Raw genomic sequence first — 25,813 nt, 5'->3', positions numbered from 1 at the left:
TGGTGCCTAAGAGAGAGGAAGGTCGATGCTATCCCGGGAATTAGTCTCTTATAGGTGAGCCAGAGTCCAAGCCAGAAATTGTATCAACAGAAATGAATCTGAATATAAACACCGCCCAAACCACATGTGGATATGTCAGCAGATTCTATATTTTTCTCTGAAAGAGGCAATGATAACTCTCTTAGAAATTACTTACTGAGTCCATAGGCTATTCCTTCTGGAGGGAAGAAGAGGGAGTCCCCCTCTAAACACTCTAAACCAGGGCTATCTGTAATTTTTTCACTGTTAGCAATGAAGTTTCTGACAGTGATATGTGAATATGAAAAACTGTTTCTTTACAATTAGAGTTACCCACTTTCCCAGATTATGGATCCATGATCCAACTTACTAAAGAATCCCCCTAAAAGTCTCTGCATCTTCTAAATTGTATATATTGTTAAGTAAGTGGTAATTAATACTATTATACAATCAATCCATAATTTCAAAGATTTCTGGGGATCTCATGTTTTCAGAATTTTTGTGGAGCAAAGGAAAATCTTTCAGAGTTTCTGCAAACCTTCAATATGATCCAGGAAAAGGAGCACTTCATCTAATTTACAGATCAAGAGCAAAGGGAGCATGCTATTTCTCAAGGCTAATTTTTATTTTTATTTTTTGAGACAGAGTTTCGCTTTTGTCACCCAGGCTGGAGTGTAATAGAGCCATCTTGACTCACTGCAACCTCCGCCTCCCAGGCGGATCTCCTGTCAAGGCTAATTTTTAGATGAATTATTTCATTTGTGGTCCCTATTTCAGACAGTTATTAACACTTTCAGCCAGTGGTTTAGAAATATTGGTGCCATTGAGATAAAGGGAGAAGGAATAAAACAATGCAATGGAGAGGTAGAAAAATGGCAAAAAGGAACCTGCATAATAATCTCCAACAATGTTTTAGAAACCAAGTTCTGGACAGAAATCTTGAGTTCCAAGACACAACTCTGCAACAAATTATCTGACAAACAAGGTAGAGATATGTGACCGTTCTATCTTAGTTTCCTTAACCGTAAAATACAGAAGATTAAATGCTGGCCTGAGACCTGTCAAGTGTTAACATTCTATGGAATGAACAGTAGTTTATGTGTCTTTATTATTACCATGATCATCCCAAAATTTGTTTTAACTCTCAGCACCATTCAGCTCCTGAAGAAACAAAATGAAGTCCTTTAAAAAATTATTCAGTAGCTTCCACAGTGGCATTTATTATTTTTCCCAGCTATATTGTGGTCTTGATATGATAATTAGTAGAAATGCTGAGATGGGAAAAGTGTACTTCCACTTTTTAGAAGTCAAACAAGCATATAGACTATGAATCACACTAAAGGTCCTTCAATCAAAGCTGGATTATCACATTTTTAAGTAAATAATTGATGGGAAGTCATATCATAACCTGAAATTGCAATTTCTAGGTTAACCTGAAGACAATATTTTTAATACTGTATGCTAACAGTAAAATTTATTGGTACATTTTTCTCCCCAGAACATCACAGATTTTTTTTTTTTTGCTGTAACAAATTAACATTACTGTCATTAGACAGAAATAATAAATTCAAGAACCAGTGAAAACAAAAAATGAGGTATAGCATGAACAGGATTTTACAATTAATCAAGGGAGTCATTTTGACACCTCATTTTTATAAAGAAGCAAAACTAAAAACTTACAAGTGCCTGCTATTTATCCACATACTATATATTCATAAATAATGAGCTATGTACTTTTCTAACACAAATTTTTCTATTCAGCAAATAGTCTTTGAGCACCTATTATATGATAGGCACTCTAATAGGCCCTGTGGATATACTGTAGATTTTCAAAGAAAGTCAGGAAAACTAGTGAAGTGTGAAATCTTGTCAATCACCCAGAAAGTACAATATAATTTTTTGTATAAAACGCAATGCAATAATTACTTTTCTCAATAAAGTTTAACTAGACCAAGGTAAAGAATATAATAATGAAATATATTCAAGTGCTTAACTATTTAAAATATTCAGACTTTAAGGGAACTATCACATCTCTAGCCACAGAAGTATGGGCAAAGCATTTTAAATATTTCTTCTTTCCCACAGCATATATTATGTTTTATTTCATATTCAAATTTCAAGAATATTAATGCATGGCAATTTATTTCATTTTGTTTTTGAAGTTTAAGCAGTAGCATCTTACTTGGGAGGAGGGAAGTTAGAGACTAAAGTGAGAGGGATGAATATGTTTATACTGAACTCCATCCTGAAGGCATTTTTTATTGCTCACAATGATAGTCAGCTGGGTAATGTTGAGGGTTTCAGCTGGGCTCAAGTTATGTGATTGCAATTAGTTGTGGGTTGGGAAGGCAATTTTGTTGATCTGCATTGCATGCTCTCACATGTTTGAGGTCAACTGGTCTAAGATGCACTCATTTGGAAAACCTGGGTGCTCTCATGCTTCACAGGGTGATGAGAGGGTTCCAACACAAACTAGGAAGAAAGTTCTCATGTCAACCAAGTGCTATTGGTTAAAGTAGTTAGAAGCCAGTGCTACATGAAAGTAAAAGGGAATTATCGAGTCAAAAGCAAATGATGTGAATACAGAGGAATCATTAGTGGAAGTCATCAATGCAATCTGCCACACTGCTAAACAAGCAAGCACTATCAATCCTGTGTCATCATGGGCACATGTACCAAGGTTTGCACAAGTACCTTCCTTAGTGCAGGGAAAGTTCTGACTCCATTAAAATAAGTGAGTTTACTTTTGTTCTGAGTCATCGCATATTCCTTTCCTCTTCCCACGTGAAGAGTTAGTTTGATCTACTCTTTAAAAATACATTTTTTTCTTCTTCTTCTGTTTTATACTATGAATCTCTTTGCCTAGAAGTTCTAGGCATAATTTCTGTGTAATAAAACAAGTAAATATACAGTCACACGGCCTACTAAAGCCATAAATCACAGGAAATAGCAAGTATAAGAGATTAACATTGAAACTGAAACCCAGTTTTCCTTGTACACTCCTCTGGAATTCTGTGATGATATACACTTTCTTGAAGGACAATCTTGTGGTACCTGTGACACAGTATGGTTAGGTTTAATTATAAAATACATAGGCAATTAGGAGAAAAAATGTAAGTTGAAAATAGGACCACATCTTTTCATAGACCTTAATGGTTCATGTGAAAGCATTTGGAAATTTCCATACTCTTCAAGAAAGAGAATATTAATGGAACAAAGGAGAATAATTATAAGAACATGAAGATAAATTATCAGGTACTGGGATTAATTCTCCTAATGCTAGAGAAAAATCACCTCAACCCAGTGAGAGAAAGAGACTGGATGATAACTGATACTATCATTTCATGGAAGATACCACCAAGACTTTCTGAAAAACTGAGTGGCAAAAAAACAAGCATGACCTTGGAGAGTTCCCACAGTACCCAACAAAGCTGTATCCTGTTTGACTCCCATTTTTCTGATTCTGGAGGTGGGTTTCACCTTGTGAAAATTCTTACTATGCCATTCTTATACTGATAAATCATAAGCCTTAACGCTACATAACCTCATTATCCACATACTTGCTTGGGATCAAAGCAAGATAAATATTTCTTGACACAACCACATAAACAGTAAGCAAAGGAGAACTTCTTGCAACCTTTGAATGTCTAATTCCAAGGTTTGTTCTCTCCTGAATCCTGGTGGTACAACCTTAATATTTTACCTTAATTTAGCATCGCAATTTCTATTGTCTTTTGTTTGCCCACAAATAGAATGTTTTCATGTAATTGTTATATTTCAGTAGATAAATTATGTATTTAATCTAGAGCTTAAAGTGTATGTATATATATATATATAAATTATGCATAAAATATTCCACCTCATTTCTTAACTTAGATTTCTTCTCAGAAGCAGCAACTCTTAGTAGTTTTGCTCTTCTCTAAGAACAATTCTATAAATATTCAATCAAATTGTTTGTATAAAAAACCCTTTTAGAAAAATTAAAATGTTATATATACAGAAATGCACCTTGTTTTTTTCACCTAAGATGATCTTGGAAATTGTAATCATTACCTAATATAGTGTCTCATTTATTTATTAGCTATGTGATAATGCATTGTTTGAATGCATCATAACTTATTTTATTAGGTTATTAGATTGCTATTGGGGTAAATTCAGGATAAAACAACAGTTTAACTAGTAAAAGTCAAGGGCCATGACTAATAAGAGTTTCCCTTGGAGCACAACTGAATTAGCATTTGCCACACCGTGACCAAACCCTGCTTTTCTGAAGCTAGAAGGGAGTCCCTAATAAAATGTATGATTTATTTTTGGCAAACCAAAACATACCTTTATAATTGGCCATTTCAAATACATTTTTACTTTCTCACCCATTTGTATTTTCTTATGCTGTTCACTGAAAGCCATCGCTGCTAATTTTCACCAATTGTCAGTATTATTCTTATTAAATTTCAATTGTCAAATTCCATTTCCTTCTGTAAGATTCCCACCATGACCCCCATAACCACAGAGCAGGAGGTGATTTTTTTCTCCATCAATTTCCTTTACAGTCAGATTTGTAACATTGTGTCATCTTGAATTATGATTATATAAGTATTTGTGCATACTTACATTTGCCAGATTGAAATCCCATTGAAGTCTGTGATATACAAAACAAAAAGCTATCCTTCACAGGACTGTCTTGCATATATATTTGTGCATAATATATTTGTGTATAATATGTGTGGCATAAATATATTCCTAACCTCTGAAGTGGAGTTAGTAACTTAATTCCACATTTTACTGGACTGAAATGTTTGGACTATATTGATATGTTAATGCAGAATTTTAAAAATCTCAACAAATACAATAATTCGATGATTTATAAAAAGTATTTTGTATCTTCTTCAGTATTCTATAGTGCTTAATATACACATTTTGTTATTCTAGAAGAAGAGCTGCGTAACAAGTAAGTCTCCCCATTTGGGTCACAACTCCTGTAGGTCAAAACAAATTTTTTCCAAACAGCCTTGGTCAAGAACTAACAAATAATGTATACAAATGATTTTTTAAACACCAGAAAAAACAAAGGGCTACTTACTATTCACTGTTATAAAGCATCAGTCTGATTTTTCTTTCCTCACTATTCTTGGAGCATCAAGAAGCAATACATTTTAAAGCAAACATGTTGAATTATTTAAAATTATACTTCTCAAATATGTTCTACACAAAGATAAAATTAATTTATCTCCATTTTGGATTTGACCATGAATTCTTCTGAAAAAGTAGCTGTAAGACTAAACTTTTTGGTAATTCTCTATAACAACATACCTAGGTTAGAGCTGGCTACTACCTTCAGTGCAATGTGTATTTATGTGTACCTTGCTTTAACTATTAGAAACACTAGGCACCTAGAACAATCTTGAAATGACAAAAATATGAGGTGTACAGTGAAGATATAGAGACTTAAAAACCTCTAGTAATGAATATAAAAAGATCATTATATCAGAAGTATAATATAGCATCAGTATAGTAGAAGTAAATAATGTAATTCACAATTAAAACAAAATTATATTTAACCAAATATTGGCCACATACACCTTCTTGTAGTTAAGTCTATGTCTCTCTAGATGTATGCCATCTAGTCTGTTCTTATAGTACTGTTATAACTGGGACAATTCAAAATATCCAAAATAATTAGGAATAGTTTAGTCTTCCCAAACCTGAAATTTTAACTGTTGAGTGTATAATAATAGATACTCGATGTATGCAAAGAAAACTTACCTTCTGTGTGCACAGCTGATACATAGGTCCAGTTGTACCTCTTCACTATGTCCACCATGGCCCTTGCCTGCTGAGCATCTGAAGGCACAACCCTCATGAAATATTTGAACAGAGTCTTGTCACTCAGATCCATGCTGGTTGCCGAATAAGCAATCTGAGGTATGTTGAAAAGCTGGAGCAAGTTCTGGACCTGAATGGCTACAGAACTGGAGCCAGGCCCAATGACCCCTACTATGGGCTTCTTGGAGCGGAAGGAAGAGGAGGAGCCATCCACACAGCGTACCAAGCCCTCTTCCTCTTCTGAAGAAATGAGGGAATCTCTTATGAACTCAATGCTCTGCTCTAGGGCCACAGCCGAATGCCAGCAGGAATCCCTTATCTCACAGCCCAGTGTGATGTTGGGCAAGAGTGTAGGGTCTGAATTGATCCTTTCCAGGGTATGTAGCATGGCCTCCACTCTCTGAATGCCATACTGTTCACGGACCGCCCCACACTTCCTCTCATGAACTTTGTCCACAGTAGGCTGGTGATGAACAGAAAAGAGAGCTCCAATAATGATGTCACCTGGCATGTGAGCCACCACCCTCCTCTCACTGGACTGTGCACTCCCACGGACATCTTCTTTCAAAAGTAAGACTGACAGGATCAACAGAAGGACCATTTTAGGGAAGGAGTTCAAGCTAATAAAGATAGCATGGTGGGGAAAATTCAGGAGTGTTCTGATAGATATGAACAAGCGATGTCCTACGTTGAGTCGCAAATCAAGAAATTAGCCAACAATTCACATGTATTCTCTATAGGACCATTGTGTCCCCATGTACCATTTAGTTAGATGATCCATGTGGTCACGATCTTCTAAACCTGAAAAAAAAAAAAATAACATGGGTCTTTAACAAACATAAGTGCAACTAGTTTGGGGAAGTACTATAATACATGTTAGCAGAAAAAACATTTTGATTATGCAAATAACAAAGAAAAAATAATTCAAAAACGTTTCTGACTTTCCTTTGTCTGCTTCCTTTATGATTTGATGAAGCAGCTGATGTAGCTTCTTGACCCTGCCTTGCTTAGAGTAATAGTCTTTATTTGTTCACCTGCAATACACAAAACCAAACCTTGTGTGTCGCAGTCAGAACTGTACTGTACTCTCAGGCAGAGATGACAGAGCATCCTAGAAGCAAAACTACACCAGGAACAGAAAACTTCAAGAAGTATGCACCCCAAAATATTAAACATTGGTGATCTCTCGGTAATGAAAGTGTGGCTAACTGTTGTTAAATTTTCATTATGCTTTCTTTTCTTTTGAAATATTTAGCATTGAGCATGTAATTATGCGATTACAAAAATAAAATTATCTTTTCAAAAATACCCCACATAATCTCTCTCCAAATGCAATGTCAAACAAGTTGAATAATCTTCCCAGGAATAAATAAGTATTGTGTCTAATTAATGTGGAAGATATAACAAAAACAAATGAAGAAAAGTGGATGTTTCATGTTAAACAAACTGTAGAAGAGAAAGGAAAAGATTTGGAAATTATAGAGTACAATGTCTCCCAAATAGGCAGCAAGGAAGCGTCAAATTAACACCAATTTTTAGAGAAAAGAATATTCACATTTCAATCCCTGTTCTTCCATTAAGAAGTATTAGTAAACTGTTTAACCTCTCGGGACCAGAATTTGCTCACCTGAAAAATGGGGATACTATGTGCTAGGCTGTCCCTTATGTGAATCAATACAAGATATCAACTAAATAAATGCTTTATAAATTAAACAGGGATTATATATATAGATACATATATATGCGTATATATATATTCAAAACGACATCTTTTTGTTATTAAATTTTCGAGGGCATTCTGTGGCTAGGTCGTGAGGACAGAAAATTCTCTGGCAACCTGCTTGGTCCTCCAGAGAGACTTCAAAGTAATTACAGAGTCTTGTAATAAAATTCACAGTAATCAGTCCTCTAGCCCTGATCCAGAAAAAGATTCCACATCACTAAGGCTCAAAAGGCTAAAAGGATGTATGTTTGGAACTATTCTGCCAGGTAGAAATTTAGTATAGCTATGAATGTCATCATCTATTTCAATTTAAATTCCTGGGAAGAAAGAAATTTTGTCCCAAATTTTCTATGGCAAATTCTAGCATAATTTGTAAAAGATAACTGACAAATTAGTGATTTGATCATTTAGGGGAATTGTGTAAGAGACTTATTTTGTTATCAACTTTGCCAGCCATGGATTTCAAATTATTTTAAAGTGACTATCTTTTTAATCACCGACTTTCAAAAACAGGTGATGCTTCTTCAGGAATGTATGCAAATATCACACTTTTACAAGAATACTAATGGTTTCAAAGGTCACCAAATCTACAAAAAGTTAAGACCAGACACAAAACCAACATAACTTGAATCATATTTCTAATCCCTCCTACCAGCATTTTCACTATTTCCTTCTACTGTTTCCTATGGCAACAGAGAAAGGCTTCCTCTGTACAGCGACAAAAGCTTAAATTTTTAATATTTCATCAAATAACCAGTTGTTGCAGAATAACTAGACATTTGGGAATTTATAGAAAAAAATAGTTTTGGTACGAAAGTTGGCATTGTAGACACGGAGGAACAAATGAAGACTAATGTTAGTTTTGTCATTGGCAAGTCATTTGCATACTACCAAATCTTTCTTTCACTTTCCTTAGACCCAAAATGTAAAATAATTATTCTCACGGTCATGTGAATTCTACTGCAGACAAAAAGAAAAATCTGAAGTTAAAGAAAGCACATTTTTTTATTAAATCAGAATGTTAGTGAGTGAACCAATAACAAAACAGGACTCATTTTTTATGTAAAAACATCAAAGTGATATGAGAGACCTAGTGTCCCGTCAGCTCATGTAGCTGAAATATCAATCCCATGCATTTTATTCATTTGTTTTATGAAACCCCTACATATTGAGATACAGTATATATATTAAAACACTAAAATATTGCCTTTTGAAGTTATGCGAAATTTGTTACTTATTTCATTTAACAAAAAATTATTAACTATTTAGTGAAAGAGAGTAATGTAACAAAGAAGTGTAATAATATTCATTGGTAAGTATCATTATTATCTTTCTTTGAGCACCTAACATGCCTCATCTATTCATTAACTCATTTAACAAATATTTATAGTATGTATATGCTATTATTCTGTCCTGGGAATTGAATATTCAAGAGTAAGCAAAATATACAAGCTCCCTATACTTGTGGGCCTTACATATTGGTATTCTAAAGGGTAACTTTAGCTGAAACCTAATGAATACAAAGAAAAGTAAAGATCAAATGGTATTTGTCTTTAGGTCTTTGAGGAACTACCACACTGTCTTCCACAATGATAGAACTAATTTATACTCCCACCACAGAAATACTATTCAACTCTGCAATCCCATTACTGGGTGTATACCCAAAGGAATATAAATCATTCTATTATAAAGACACATGAACACATATGTTCATTGCAACACTATTCACAATAGAAAAAACATAAAATCAAGCTAAATGCCCATCAGTGATAGACTGGATAAAGAAAATGTGGTACATATATACCATGGAATACTATACAGCCATAAAAAATGAGATCATGTTTTCTGCATGGACATGGATGGAGCTGGAGGCCATTAACCTTAGCAAATTAACATAGGGACAGAAAACCAAATATTGCATGTTCTCACACGTAAGTCAGAGCTGAATGATGAGAACACATGTACACATAGTGGGGAACAACATACTCTGGGGCCTACTGGAGTGTGGGAGGAGAGAGAGGATCAGAAAAAATAACTGGTGGATACTTGACTTCACAACTGGGTGATGAAATAATATGTACAACAAATCCCCATGACACAAGTTTATCTATGTAACAAACCTGCACATGTACCCCTGAACTTAAAATTAAAGTTAAAAAAAGAAAAGATAGTCCCAGCTACTCCAGAGGCTGAGGGAGGAGAAAGGCGTGAACCTGGGAGGTGGAGCTTGCAGTGAGCAGAGATCACCCCACTACACTCCAGCCTAGGCGGCAGAGCGAGACTCCATCTCCGAGAAAAAAGAAAAAGAAACAGAAGAATGAAAAAAAGCCAGTCATGTAAAATATATGACTAAAACATGAAGAACATGGGAGGGATGGTGATACGAGGCGAAGAAGGAAAGACAACAAAAGTCCAGGCCATGTAGGATGTTGTAGGCTCTTATAAAAATTTTTAATGTTGGCCAGGCATGGTAGCTCATGCCTGTAATCCCAGCACATTGGGAGGCCGAGGCTGGCAGTTCACTTGAGGTCAGGAGGTCAAGACCAGCCTGACCAACATGGTGAAACCCCATCTCTACCAAAAATAGAAAAATTAGCTGGATGTGGTGGTGCACACCTGTAATCCCAGCTACTTGGGAGGCTGAGGCGGGAGAATTGCTTGAACCCAAGAGGAGGCGGCTGCAGCGAGCCAAGATGGTACCACTGTATTCCAGCCTGGGTGAGAGAGTGAGACTCCGTCTCAAGAAAAAAAAAAAAGTAATAATAATGTTACATACAACAGAAAGTCATTGAGGAGATTTAAGCAAATGACTGGCACAATTTAGTCTTAGAAAGGACTATTCTGGCTGCTCATTTTTCTGGATAATCAATTGAAGAAATCTTATAAGGAAACCTGTAATAATCTAGCAAGAAATGATGGTGACTTCTCTATGATTGGTGACAGTAGATATGAAGAGAAGCGGTCACAGTCAGATATATTTTCCAAGTTGAATCAACAGTACTTGCTGATGGACTAGATGTGAGTAGTAAGGTAGAGAGAGGAATCAGGGTCTACTCCTAGGCTTCTAGTTTGAGAGCCTAGTGCATTTTGACAGCATTAATAGAGATGGGATAGATTAGTACATAAACAGGTGAGGGGCAGAAGAAAATTAATAATCTTTTGAAAATGCAAAATTTTAGATGCTTTGGAGGTATCCAGGTAAAGATGTCAAACAGGAAAGTGAATATGTAAGGTCAGACTTAGGGGAGAGTTTTGGTTTAGAGATGTAAATTGAGGGTCATCAATATATAAAATATTTAGAATGCAGGAAATCGCCTGGAGAGGAAGTATAAATATTGCAAAGGTAGAGCTAAAAAATAAGCTCTGCTGAGGGGCCAGGTTTGGGAAAAGCCAGCTATGAAAAGGAGGCAACCCAAAAAGAAGGTAAAGTGAGAGTATGTGATGCCATAGAGGCCAAAAGAGAATGTTTTAGGTACTTTATTTTTAAAGACATATACAAGGCTTACATATTTCAGAGAAAAAAATGTATCTGGTTCACATGGAAGATACTATATTCCATGTACACTCTATATACCCTGAAGATTTCTGACACAATGGCTATGTCTTTGAGAGTGTCTGTAAGTGTGGCAAATGTATACCAATAATCCCTACAACAACCCTAAAATGTAGGTACAGGCTGAAAACCCCTACACAAAATGCTTAGGACCAAAATTCAGATTTCAGAATCTTTCAGATTTTAGAATAGTTACATTACACTTACTTACTGTTTGAGCATTTTCCAAATCTTAAAATCTGAAATTGGAAATATTCCAATAAGAATTTCCTTTGAGTGTCTCATGGGTACTCAAAAATCCAGCAATTTTGGAGCATTTCAGATTTTCAATTTTTGAATTTGGGATGTTTGAACTGAATTATTACCTTCATTTTACAAATGATGTAATGGGTTTTGATAAGTTAAAAACTAGCTGAACACTTAGAAAATAATGGAGCTGGAATTTATGCCTATGCCTGTTGATTTATAACAGATTGTTTTAACTATTCCTTGCTGCCTCACAGCTCCTTCCTACCAAAAAAATAAAAGGCATTACCAATGTCCATGAAAACGAGAAGGGCCACCCAGACACAATTTGAACATCCCAGAGATAGAGAATCTTACAGGACTTGCCTTTCAATCTATACAGTAAAGAGCATTGCAGGGAAAAGATGATTCAGCACATAGAAACACAGAAGGTACAGTGTATAGGTTATCTAGTACAAGTATATTTACATTGCCCTGATATCCATCCCAAATTATGGCTCATCAGATTATAAAGCAGTAATTGCTTTATAATCTGATGAGACTGCTTTATAATCTGATGAGCCACATAATAGCTATGAACTTAGATACCTGGAATATACTTTTAAAAAATTATGACAGAAATGCAAAAGAACTGTGCTATTACTCAAATTTTATAAGGCTAAATAGAAAGTCATCTTATGTGCAATCAAAATGCAAGAAATTCATGGAGTATAAATTCCAAATAGACCTGAAAGGAATATGTCAAATCTATCAGCATTACTTATGTGTTTCCTATAAATGTTTATTGAGTAACTATTCTGTACCAACACCCTTCTATGCCTCAGGGACCCAGTTATGGACAAAATAGATATAAATTCAAATCATTATGGAGCCTATACTCTAAGAAAGTTTGCCAGACAACAAACAAAATAAATATGTAAAATATTGTGTGCTACACGGTGGTGAGTGTTTAAAAAGCAAAAAAACAAAATGCAGTGAAGCAGTATAGAAAGTGCCAGAGATATATGAAATTTTGAGTAATGTGGCCAAAGAAGCATAAACTGAAAAAATAACATTTGAGTAAATAGCCAAAAGAATTAAATGAATGAGTCATGCAGATCTCTAGAAAAACAACATTCCAGGTAAAGGATAAAACAAATGCAAAGCCCCCAAGACAGACTTATGTTTAGTGTACTGAGGAGTAGCAAACAGGCTCGTGTGGCTGTAGAAAAGTTAAAATGCAGAGAAAGGAAGACATGGAGAACAAGAGATAATGTGATGATGTTGAGCCTATTTGTACTTTAAAAGACTTTGGCTTTAACATTTCATGAGAATGTTTTTCTGGGAGGATTATAACAGAGGAGGAACACATCCTGCCTAAAATTTTAACAAGAATAAGGGCACAAAAGCAGAAAATGAGTAGCAATTAGGAAATTTGCACTAACTTAGGTGAGAGAGATGACAGTGGTTGGATTGAAGATATGGTAAGTGTAAGTAGTGAGAACTGCTGGGATTCTGAATATAGTTTGAAGGTAGAGTGAACAGATCGGCTATTAGAGCTGACTTGGGATGTTGGAGAAATAGAAAAATCAATGAGGATGCCAAGATTTTCAGTCTGGACACTAAAAGGATGCAGTTGCATCGGCTGCAGTAGAGAATGTTATGGCGAAGATGTGGATGCAAACAACAAAACAACATAAGTTCAATTTTGATATATCAAGTTGCAGATACTAGAAACTCAAGAAGAGATCATTGAATGAGCAGGTGGATGTAAGAGGCTGAATTCTGAAGAGAGGTATGAATAGGAGATAAAATGTGGAAGTTCTGAGTATACAGAAGTCCTTTTTGTAAACCATGAAACTGGATTAAATCACCTAGGAAGTAGAAAGAGAAAATAAACTAGTGCCAGAGATTGTGTCCCAGGGAATTCCAAGGTTCAATGGTAAGGAAAAATCAGCAAAGGAGACTGAGCAATTTTTTGAACAGAAACTTCCTTTTGTGAAGTGAGGGGAGAGAGGCAGTAAAATGTGCAGTATTCATGCTGTATCATGCAGAAATAAAGGGACAGTATGCTTTGATTTTCTCAAGAAATATTATGGGTGGGCATGTATGCATACATAAAGACTGGAAACATACATTGACAGTAATAGAGTGTTCTCTGGGTAGTAAAAATACAGTACTTTTATTTTTGTCGTCATCTGTGTTTTCTAATTTATAAATATAGTAATACAACATATTTAATATTCATTATTATTTTTAATTTGGAACTGAGGGATATGCTTTCTAAATTTCTGCCTTTAATTTGGAACTGAGGGATATGTTTTCTAAATTTTCTCCTAACTTTCTCTCTTGAGACCTTATCTCCCTCCATCCATTCCTCCTTGGGAGCCTACTAGTCAAGTTAAATTAGGCTCTTGTTCAAGTATACACTGTTTTATTCCAATGGCTTTGCACATGCTGGTTCTGATCCCTGGTATACAGTTGTTCCAATGGTCTTCATGACAGAGTTGTTAAGAACATGGGCTTGGAGTCCAATGACCTGAATTTGAATCCTGGCATAGCCATTTATTGGTGGTGTGTCCTTAGGTATTTAGCCTCTGTGAGCCTCATGCCTTTATTGGCAATTGGAGTGACAGCAGTACCTACCCCAAAGAGTTTTAGTGAGTATTGAATGAGCTAATATTTAAAAATAATCCCTTCCTAAATTATTCCCATATCCCTCACCTGGCAGTGTTTGCTCTATCCTCCAAGTTCACATGGCAATTTTTATTTATACTTTCTTACAGTATTCATTACCAAGCTAATATTGTAGGATGTTTAAGGAAAATAGCATCATAAAAATAGAGAGGGTCCCTGGAGATGATTCCATTTAACTGAGATCCATGGAAAGCCAATGATTCATAGCAGACCTGGGACTTGAAGTAAACAAAATGTCACTCAAAACACAATTTTAATCATAGTTTACAACTTGGTATCAGTGCTTATATAATTTTCTAAGCTTATAATCTTATATATATATTTTATTTTTAAAAAATTTTAATATGAAATTTCATGATCTATTTTTATTTTCTCTGTATAACATAAATATCTTTCACATCAGTTTATTTGAATGCTGGGGACAATTACAACAACAATTAAAATATACAGGGAGCATACCATGTGTTGTTCATTTTGCTAAGTGTCTCACATGAAATGACGTTTAGTTGTCATACAAACTGTAAAATAAGTTATGTATGCACATTTTACAGAGAAAGGAACTGAGGCTCAGAGAGATACAGAGACTTGGCCAGGATTCCCAAGCAAGTGAGTAGTAGCAGAGTCAGGAGTCACATTTAGAACATTTATTGAATTTTATCAGTTTCATGGCATTCAATTACATGTGTGTACCAATATTTAATTATTCTTTATTGTTAGATATTAAGGTTATTTATAGATTTGTCTTAATATCATAATGTTGCATTTTACTTGCTTTTGAAGGTATTTTTGTAGCACAATTATCTAAAGATGGTATTTCTGGCATTAACGTTTCTCATAGTTTACAATTGATGAATGTAGAGTATAAAAGATGATATCAAATTCACTCCTAGATCTGTCTCATTAACATAATCAATTCTGAGAACTATCCAATATTCTTTCTGTGAGGACCTCCTTTCTCTTGCTTCTATATAAGTTCCTGGGTAAGGACATTTCTCTTTGTGGTGAGATTTCTCCTGTGCAATCTCACCACAAGATTCATTCATTATTTTAACATGTGCCTAGCAAAAGAAAAGACAAAGAAGGCCGGGCGCGGTGGCTCAAGCCTGTAATCCCAGCACTTTGGGAGGCCGAGACAGGCGGATCACGAGGTCAGGAGATCGAGACCATCCTGGCTAACACGGTGAAACCCCGTCTCTACTAAAAAATACAAAAAACTAGCCGGGCGAGGTGGCGGGCGCCTGTAGTCCCAGCTACTCGGGAGGCTGAGGCAGGAGAATGGCGTAAACCCGGGAGGCGGAGCTTGCAGTGAGCTGAGATCCGGCCACTGCACTCCAGCCTGGGCGACAGAGCAAGACTCCGTCTAAAAAAAAAAAAAAAAAAAAAAAGACAAAGAAAAATACCATAATACTTTATTTCCAACGTAAAGAGCCTTTTTCATACTTGATCTCACATCTACCTAAAAATGATACTTCTAGAAATGTCTAATAACCCCCATTTCTTATATTAGGAAACAAAGTCTCAAAGAAACTAAATTATTTTCTTTAGGTTATAGCTTTTAGATGGTAGGGATAATATGTCAGTAGAAATAAAGGGGCAGGTTTATGCTATAGATAATGGGGAGGCATTAATTCTTGTAATGATAAAAAAGCTTTTAAAATGTTACGATCTACAATCTAATAATATGGTGACATTTAATTCACTAAAAGGTGGGTAAATGTATTAATAGTTTGATTATATAGTATATTAACTCAAGAACCTATTTTCAGAAGTATGCTTTATTCAGTGTTATTTTTCTGGGTCCTTAGCATAGTAAATTAATTACTAGTACATTATAGAAAACAATAGACATATTTTAAATACATATAAAAGTATTTTGCATCAGGTAACCACACACTCTCATATTATATCCTAAATGAATATGAAAAAGAGATACTGATAGGTAAACTTTGCCGTAAATTGCAATCTACACTATAATCAGATTCACAGCTCACATTGTCCTTTATTTTCAACAATCTTCTAAAATACTTGACCATCTTTCTGGCACAGATGTCTCTTATATAACTTAATCTCCACACAAGCAAATCACACAGCTCAGGATTCAACATTAAAATGATTTCTTCTGCCTGATCAGTGGTCCTCATCACAAACAGTCAGGGGTGTCAATGTTGCATATGCCATCAATGCATCTGATATATTTTTCTGAAAACAAGTGCATACCATAGATAAGAGACAGTCTGAGGTGCAATGATACAGAGAACCCTGTAGTCTAAGCAAAGTTCTATTGTCATTACTATCTCAATCACACATTTGTGACCTTGTAAACAAGAAAATGCAGCATCCACTGTTTAGCCCTACAAAGCATAGGCCACATTTTAACTGAAACCCCCTCAACAAAAAAAAAGGGCCATAAAACACTATTGTACAAAGATGAAATCTGTAATTTTATCCATTAGTTAAAAAGTTCTGGCAGTAGAAAAAAGCTCACTAAATCATTGTAAATCATTTAAACAAATGAGTTAGTAGTCTATGAAGACCTGGAACAGCCTTCTGCAGCAAAGCAATAAAAATGATGCAATGCACTGTTAACTAGTGTCAGTTTAATTATAAAGCAGGGATTTTAGACTTTTACCCATCCTGTAGCCTTCAGTTGATTTCTCCTTATTAAGGGTATACCTCTGAAGACTGTAAAGCATTATTCTATATATTACCTATCATCAAATGCTTGAGACTGTGGTTTTACATTTCTATAACTTGATCTCCACTTATGTATTAATAGATAATATTTATCAAGTGCCTTCTTTCTGCTAAATAATGTATAATAATTATTTGATGTAAGTCTCACAATAACCCTGTAAGGTAGGTATATTTACACCTATGTTACTACCTCTAGAAATTGAAGTTTAGAGGTCAAGAATCTTATCCAAAGTATCAAACCTATAATAAATGGCAGAATCAGGACATGAATCCAACTACATTTGGCTCCAAAGCCCATACTTATAAACAAATCATGAGATCTCCCCCAAAAAACAAATGATTATTCAAACCTTATGCATTGGTTGCAAAGCATTTTGGAGATCCTGCTTTCCATTAAATTCTTATGTAATGTCCATAAATTCATCAGAAAGCCTACAAACAAATCAAGTGAATATTGGAAACTCTGTTTCCTAGTATCATTTAGATAAGAGTTTCTCAACCCAAGCACTATTGACATTTTGGACTGGATAATCTTTTGTTGTGGATGGATTTTTTCTGTGCACTGTTGGTTGTTTAGCAGCACCCCTGGTTTCTATTCACTAGATAACAATGCCATCCCCTCCCAGCTCTGATAAACAAATATGTCCTCAGATATTAGCAAATGTCTCCTGTATGTAAATTCAGTTCCAGTTGAAAAACACTAATTTACATTAAAGTTATCCTGGCAAGGTCGACGTAATCATGAAAGAAGAGCATAACTAAGAGCCAATCATCAGGACACATCAGTCTTACAAAGCCTCTACCTGAAACTTCCAAATAATGCTAAGGAGAGAAGGTTGAAATAGGCTTCCTTACTCAATGTTTATGTAGTTATTTGTCTGTATTATGTTGTTTACAAGGTAGAAATTTCAATTTGAGAAAGACAAATTTAAACTGTAAGAGTCAAGGTTTATATTGCCTTACATTAAATATGCCTAGTTCTAAGTATCACAAGTTACAAGAAATGAATGTGAGGAGAGTATCCTACAATATACTTCCCAAACTCAAAAGCTGCTTTTGATATGAAATGCAAAGTTCATTATAAATTTAACAAGACAATAATAACTTTATAAAGTAATTTATACATTGATTTTTACAATCTTACTTATTTTTAAACAAATGTTATAATAATGTATTATTTACTTCTATATCTTTGAATAATTCTACATTACTATGCATTTAGACAAATCATTTTTTAAAAAGTATTTTTATTATTCTTCTGTAAAATATAATGACTGTAAGAAGGTTGCATTATTAAAGTGCTACTATTATCATTGTGATTACAAGTTTTCATTTTCCTCAGAACATTTATACTCAAAATTTTAAAACCCATGGCCTGAACCAGAATTATTGTGAACAGCTAATCATTAGAGAGTTTTACTTGAATCTGATATATTTGCAAGACCAATAAAAATCATATATGCATAAAATATATTTTTGCATATGTCTTTCCTTTACACTTCTTCTACAGTCTGACTAAAAAAAGGAGATATTTGAGATAGCAATTATGTATCATTTTGATTTCTGATTATCTTCAAGCATCTGCACATTTTTAAATATTCTTGAATATATGAGAAAAAAAAATATTTGCACATTCCCTTGTAGAGGAAGGGCTGCTGACTCAAAATTAGAATTCAAAAAAAAATTTTTTTAATTTGTGCAATTAATTCATCATATTCACTTGATGCCATGTACTGCTATAACCCATCCCCCAATTTGAAAATAATGAAACTGAGGTACATAAATTTAAGTAACTTGCCTAAGGTCACATAAGTAGTAAGCCACAAAGCTGAGATTCAAGCTCAGGCAATTTGAAGCCAGGAACTGTACTTCCAATCATACCACAACTCACTGGAAACCACAATAAAATAATCCCATGATGTTTAGTGTTTAGCCACACCACAGAGTAATGCAGCTCAGTACAATGGAAACAGGGTAAGTTTTAGTGCCAAACAAATCAAATCTCTCTCTTTTGCATATATATGTATATATGTTTCCATTATTTATCTCTTTTTACATATATGGTAAAAGACATATATATACACATACACACACACATATATATATGAATGAAATACGTTTCCTTATTTTCAAAGTGGGGGATGGGTTATAGCAGTACATGTTACTGAATGAGTATAATTAATTGCACAAATAAAGTGTCTGACCCACAGAGAACACTGCATAAACTATGCACTGTTTTTGGACAATAGAATAAAAAGCTTAGTTTTTATAACAGAAAAGGAAAAACAAATAATGCCTTATATTGTTGATATGATAATTAAATAAAATAACATACCTAGTGCTTAGCATGATGCCTGATGTGCTTAATAAATAGTAGTTATTAGAGCAGGGATGAGTCTGCACCAAGACTTTTGCTTGGTGGCCCTTTTGACAAAAGTTATATATAGTTAAAATATGATTTGGACTGGTAAAATATAGATTTGCATCTCCTTTCTATGAATTTAAAGGAAATGAAAGCAAGCCTATGCCTTAACGCTTTTTAAAAACACATTTTTAACAACTAAGATAAAGGAATACCAAGATATTATCTGATTTACAAATAACTGAAAATTCAAACATCAAAATTGAAGTTTCTTTTCTTGGGTTATATAAATACATCATGCACTAAAAATATTTCTTTTCATATTCCTGTCTTCTTATGTTCTCCTAAGCTTCATTCACTGATTAAAATGACAACTAAATGATGCATCAGGACTAGAATTAATATTTCTCTGAATATGAATATAACACATATTTCTAAACTGCAGAATTTCCTGCTTTGTAATAATACATCTTCAGTATATCCAACCTTGATACAAACCAAATCAGCTTTATCATATAACATATATATATCAACATATATAAAGGTAGTATCTAATATTTTATAAAGTTGGTTCATACATGATCTATCTACAGACATATACATAAAAATACCTCACATGTACATATATATAATACAATAAGTATGTGTAAGTTAAAATATTTGGATGTAGCTCTGTCTTTATCCCATGAGGATAGAAAACCTGGGATAAAATTGGTATACAAAAAAATATTTTTAATGATTAACTTCATCTCACATTTTCTACTTGTAGTATCACCTACCTTTCATTGACACTTAATTTAGTTTCTCTAACTAAAATTATCATTCTGTAAAGGACAATATAGTAAGACTCCTATAAAATATTAAATGGGTTTTGGAAAGAAATAAGAAAAGTAGAATTATTAAAATGCTTTAGTCACAAAAGTGAGCATCTTTAATGATGTAAGTCATTTTATCATGAAACACAACAACATTAATAATCAGAACCCAAACTAAAAATGGTATGTAGTTAATCAAGTATTCCCAAAGTCTGGATAGTTTGTGCTACTTGGATAAAATAGATATGAGTGAATTTTTCAATTTCCCTCTGGGTGTTTGTCATCATGTCCATAAGGTATACTACAAAGTGATAGTAAAGGTCTGTGTCTACCTATGGAAGTAAAGTGGAAAACTTGGATTATTCAAATACCATCTTCCTCTCCCAAATAATCTCGACATATTCTTTCACAAGTGAACACTGAAGAGTTTGGGCTTTTTGTGAGTGTATAGCCCACAGCCAAAACATTCCCATGTGATAGCACAAACCTCTAGGGGGTGCAATTAAAATATCTAGATTGTATATTTTGTCATGGGGAGTGTAAATGACTAGGGAAAGCTTTTTCTCTTAAGAGAAGCTGATATTTAGGAAGTGCTATGTATTTTTTTTCTTAAGAAATCTTGAAAGATCTGTCCAGAGTGCTGATGAGGTTTCACTGGGAGAAGGCTGGAAATTGATGGGGCACACACTACTAACCCAATGAGCTCAGGATGCAGTATTTTCAAGTCTCAAACCAATGGCCTTTTTAAAATGGAAATAAACATGCATAAAGGACAGAAATAGCCACAATGGATTCTTACATGTGTAATTACATTGACAGAACTGAGAAATTCAAGGAGAAAACTCCTTGCACTCCATAAAGAAAACAGCAAAAAGCACACCTAACAATAGGTAGCATACCTGAACGCTCCATAGCTGACAGTAGAATGTCATGCAACTACGGCTTCCACAGAAAACCCCTGCTTATGTCCCACTGGAGGAAGGGCTGCACGTAGTCCTGGTCAATGCACCTTTGGCTGCTTCAAATGGCCAGTGCCCAGCATTAGAGACACAAATTAGCTCTAGCTTTGTCCTGAGAAACTCTGAACAATGAAATACCATGTAGCAAATAGAGAAGAAGGTGAAAAGGAGAAACTGCCTTTTCACTGGTCTCTATCAATTGCTTATTGAAAAGTAAAGTGTTGGAGAACCTATCTGCCTGGTTACTCGATGTTACAGTCCAACTAAGGCAGCATCGAGATTGTGTCTAAATAAGCACAAGCGCTTGTTATCCTCTCCTAAATTTCCCTTCCACACAGCAACTCCTCTGAAGGGAAATGAGGGCAGCTGTAAATTCGAGTACCAGGTGAAAGAGCCCTCCAGGTGGACCTGTCACTTCCCTGGAGAGGTCCTAATGCATGTTAGGCTCCGGTCACCAGCTAGCCTCTACACTCAAAGGCCTGCCCTGGGTTTTCTTCCCTAAGTCGCTGTAGCCTGGGCTTCCTCCTTGGCATGCTGATCATGCTCCCGCCGTGGGATAACTAGCAGGCTTTGTGTTCGAGGGGAAAGACAAATCCATGGAAGAGGAAAGAGCGGGAGGGCTCAGGCTGGTGTTCAAAGAGAGGCAATATAGCCTGAGTGAAAGAGATGTGCTTTCAGCACCACCCGCTGTCCCCCCTCTTCCTGCTGCAGGAGCCAGGATGCGACCGCTAACCGATCTATTGAAAAGCAATTCTCTGTCCTCTTTCCCTCTCCACCTTTGCTTCTTACAATTCCGAGCCCTCGGGTGGTTTGAGGGAGCACATTCTGCATTCGAAACCACGCGCACCTGGCCTTAGAGAGCGGGAACTCGGATGCGAAGGCATGCAGAATCCCCTTTTCAACCCTTGAAGCTCTTCCCTCCTTCACCCCATTACTGGCGCCTTTTTCCCCAACAGGTTTAATTAAGGCTGTTCGCAAATGGAGTAGACTTGAATCTTGTCGGCTTTGGCCACCCCCCTCCACCCGCGTCCCCCTCCCCCCAATAAAACTATGAGCTACTCAGCAAGCTTATAGATTCTAAATCCTTCTCTGGCCAGGGGACATTTGGGCACACAGACACTTAGCAAGCTTACCCCCCTGTTGGCTGCGCAGCGAGCAGTGAGACTCGGTCTAGCTAGCCCACCGAAAAGTTGGGCCACGGGGATCAGCGGGGCAGAGTCGGCCTCTCCAGTCCCCGGCTTCCCCCCTAAGATGATCTCAAGCTCATCCCCTCCGCTCAGCGTGCGCAGAACAGCCGAGCTGAGGGCGGCGTGTGCAGCAATCTCCCCGCTACTGAGAAAGGGGGGAAGGGGGGAAGGGGAGAGAGCGGAGGAGGGAGGGGTGGTAGTTTGTATTTATAGAGAACAGAGTTCTTTGCGCAACTTTTTGGTGCCACCAAGTGGCACAGTGAGTTCCTTTAGGAACACAGACTCCTGGGTGAATCTGGATGGGTAGACCAGCTCTGCAAACAGATGCTCACATGGCAAGGGAGTTGGAGGCACTCCCAGGACTTAGTTTTCACATGTTTACCGTCATATCTCAGCACCTGGGATACAGATCCCTAAATTCTAAGAATAAGCCTGTATTGAGTGAGAAAGGGCACCTGTGCCTTCCTCAGACAGGTGGAAGGAGTGTCAAGGACATGGTAAGTCCCCGTTGACTCCTAGGAGTATAGACATCCTTGTCTCAGGAGGAATATCCATTATCTTCTTCCTAACCCCTCTGTCCAGATTACATTGCATTTATGTTTTACTCTAAAACCTTCTTTTTGCTGCGCTGACTACCGAATCTTTAAACTGGATTGGCACTTACTTTCCTTGCCACCAAACCTTCTTCCTCAATGCTAACCTTAAAAATAGCGTATGACTTTAGGCTGGATCTGAACATTTCTAAACAGCTCTCAGAACTCCAAGTTCACTGAGCTGAGGCTGGAGGTTGGATTTTCCTCACTCATTTCCAGAGACCTCTCAGCATGCATTATCCCGACAGCACGGTCAGGATCTTGCCAACTGCCTTTAGTACTTTGAGGAAGAATCCCCTAAAGCTTCCTTTATCCATATTTTATGAGTGTTCTTACTTCTTAGTATGCAGATCTTCAAACACATACATCAACACTACTGCATGGGACCTTCATGTCCCCAAATGCAGAAGATCCTCTACATTGTTCAGTAGAGAAACTGAGTACATGAAGGTTAAGGGGCTTGTTCAAGGTCATGTTTTTCTAGAGATCAGTCCAGGAACTACCTAGGGTAGAACTGAATGAATGCAGTGATGCCAAACCCGATCACTCTGTTCTTGTTCTTTTTACTACCCCACTCAGCCTATTCAGTCATATTCAGCTCCCTTCTCTTCCCTCTATTCATTTATTTCGTTCTTTCATTCTCTCTCTCTCTCTCTCTCTCTCTCTCTCTCTCTCTCTCTCTGTGTGTGTGTGTGTGTGTGTGTGTGTGTGTGTGTGTGAGATTATCCTCTGCCAAAGTTCCATACAGGAACCAAGAGTAAACATGTCTTCCCAGCTCCACTGGGAGTATATGAACTTGAGTTTATAGATCCAGAGTTGCAGGTGTACCATCTTTACATGACCCACAGTTCTAGAAAACCTCTCCCTCCTAGTACTGTAGTCCTTTTAGAAATGGAACACTGACATTTACACCCAATCGGGTCCCTTCTTCTCTGCCTCTTTTTGGGGTGAAGCACCAGCAACTGCTCTTATTAGCTCCCCCAAACACCTAATGGGCTCAAAGATAGAGGAGCCCCTCTCCCTTCCTAAATCCATCCCTTTCGTGCACATGTATCGGTATGACAGACACACACACACACACAGAGAGAGAGAGAGAGAGAGAGAGAGAGAGAGAGAGAGAGAGAGAGAGAGAGATCCAAACGTATCCTTTGGCTGGGATCTTTATTTTTTCCTCCTCTGATTTTTTTTTTTTTTTTAGTTCGTTTTCTATGGAAACAAGCCCACTTAAATCCCTCACTTATGCAAATAAAAGCAAAATGATCTTCATAAACCTCCCATTGGAGCTATGCCGCGGTAGCCCAGGCTCCCGACTTAAATTTATGTCTGATTCACACAGCACACGTCCTTGCAGGGTGACTTTTCTAAACTTGCAGGACCTCCTAACGTTCCTGGCTCCACCAGTCCTCCACCTGCCCTCCTGGGTCTTTTTAGCCCCAGCTCCCGCCCCTCGCCTGATCGCTCTCCATCCCTGCACTGGGGGAGGGGCTCTAGCGGTATCCTATATCCGTGGTAACTACAGCCAAGAGGAAGAAAAAGGCGCTGTGCTTACCAGGTGCGCGCCCTGAGCCTTGCGCCCCCAGGCAGCCGCTCCTCGAGGGCTTCCTGCGCTCTCGTAGCGGCCTTGGATGCAGCTGGAGCGCTAGTGTCGGCGATGGAGGCAGCGGTGACAGCAGGCAGAACGGCTGCGGGGCCCGCGGCGGTGGCGCTCGCTCTCTCGCGCCAGCGCCGGGAGCACGTGCCGCGCTCGGGCAGACGCAGCTGGAAGCGCAGCGCAGGACTGGCTTATACTCCCGCAGCGCGCGGCGGGGGTTGGTAGAACCGCCAGGGCATAGACTCAGTGGGTGAATAAGGGTCTTAAAGCCTCGTCTTTTGGGGGTTCAGGCGAGGGTAGCCTTGGGCTCCCTCTCCTGCTCCTCACATTCCCTCTGAGAGCCATGGGAGGAGGAAAGCTGTGCGGGGGAGGCGTGGGTGGTGTGTCACTCAGAAGCTGGGGGAGCAGGTAGATAATAAGGTTCTTTTTGACTATGGCACTTAAATCCCTGACAATGATTGGGAGAAGGGGCGTCACTGCTGAAGGGTAGAGAGAGCTAGGAAGTCAGGGAACCCCGTGATGATTCAGAGGTGTGAGTGGTTAGAAAGAACGGCCTCTAATGATGTTACTTATTAATAGTACCATTTTGCATTTGTCTGCACTTCTTACAAACGATTCTTCCTACATCCGTTAAAATTTATTCTTTGTTGGCAGTTGAATGTCTTAATGTCTTTACTTTCTCAAATGACTTTGCTTCCTTCCTTCACCACCCCATAACTGCCCAGGATTGTCAGATATTCTGAGATTATCTTTAAATACAAAAACAGACTTCATTTCTGCCTCTGAAAAGGAAATTGGTATAAATTACTTGCATGGCTTAAAGAAAAGAAAGACATTGCAGTAATATTATTATTATGTCCATTGTATTTTCCTAACTGAATTTTGGGAACCAGGTGCTTGCAGCAGCTGGGTCAAAGATTAAAAGATGAGTGCACTAAAGTCAAGGGGATTGGTGCTGATGCATTCATTACTAATGCTCATTAGATTTTCCACCAGACCCTTGTTAATAAGGTAAGTTATTGTTTCATAGCTTCAGGATTTAACAACAAGAAAAAGAAAGAGATCGATCTACCACCACACCTTGTTGAGTTTTACAATGGCATCTTTCTTCTTGCATTTTCATGTCTACTGATGGGATCATTGTTACTTTTTGTATTTCTTTGATTGCAATTCACAAAACAAGTTTTAGTACTTTGGAGAGAGGCCAGGAAAGCTGTGAGTGAACTTCCTTAATTAAACAAAACAAAACAAAACAAAAAGTGGCCAGGGGCAGTGGCTGACGCCTGTAATCCCAGCATTTTGGGAGGCCGAGGCGGGTGGATCATGAGGTCAGGAGATCAAGACCATCCTGGTTAACACGGTGAAACCCCGTCTCTACTAAAAATACAAAAAATTAGCCGGGCGTGGTGGCGGGTCCCTGTAGTCCCAGCTACTCGGGAGGCTGAGGCAGGAGAATCACGTGAACCCAGGAGGTGGAGCTTGCAGTGAGTCGAGATCACGCCACTGCACTCCAGCCTAGGTGACGAAACGAGACTCCATCTAAAAAACAAAACAAAACAAACACACACACACA

At 37.2% G+C, this 25,813-nt stretch overlaps 1 protein-coding gene across 2 annotated transcripts in view; it reads right to left on the bottom strand.

The window, feature by feature from the left end:
- The window catches only part of GRM5 (glutamate metabotropic receptor 5), a 582,078-nt gene extending 557,692 nt beyond the window's left edge, over positions 1–24,386 (bottom strand). Inside the window, exons 1-2 of one of the 2 annotated variants that reach the window (XM_010357229.2) lie at positions 24,199–24,386; positions 5,782–6,642 (exon numbers count right to left, since the gene is read on the bottom strand). In XM_010357229.2, the coding sequence (XP_010355531.2) occupies positions 5,782–6,442 (661 nt within the window). In that variant the 5' untranslated portion in view covers positions 6,443–6,642; positions 24,199–24,386. Of the gene's footprint in view, positions 1–5,781; positions 6,643–22,002; positions 22,171–24,198 lie in introns of those variants that run through there. The other variant, XM_010357228.2, reaches the window with a different exon arrangement.
- Positions 24,387–25,813: the final 1,427 nt, after the last annotated feature.

Source organism: Rhinopithecus roxellana, chromosome 15 (genome assembly GCF_007565055.1).
Source record: "Rhinopithecus roxellana isolate Shanxi Qingling chromosome 15, ASM756505v1, whole genome shotgun sequence".
Lineage (NCBI taxonomy): Eukaryota > Metazoa > Chordata > Mammalia > Primates > Cercopithecidae > Rhinopithecus > Rhinopithecus roxellana.
The sequence above is the reverse complement of the archived record's forward strand: the minus strand, read 5'-3'. Positions and strand labels throughout refer to the sequence as shown.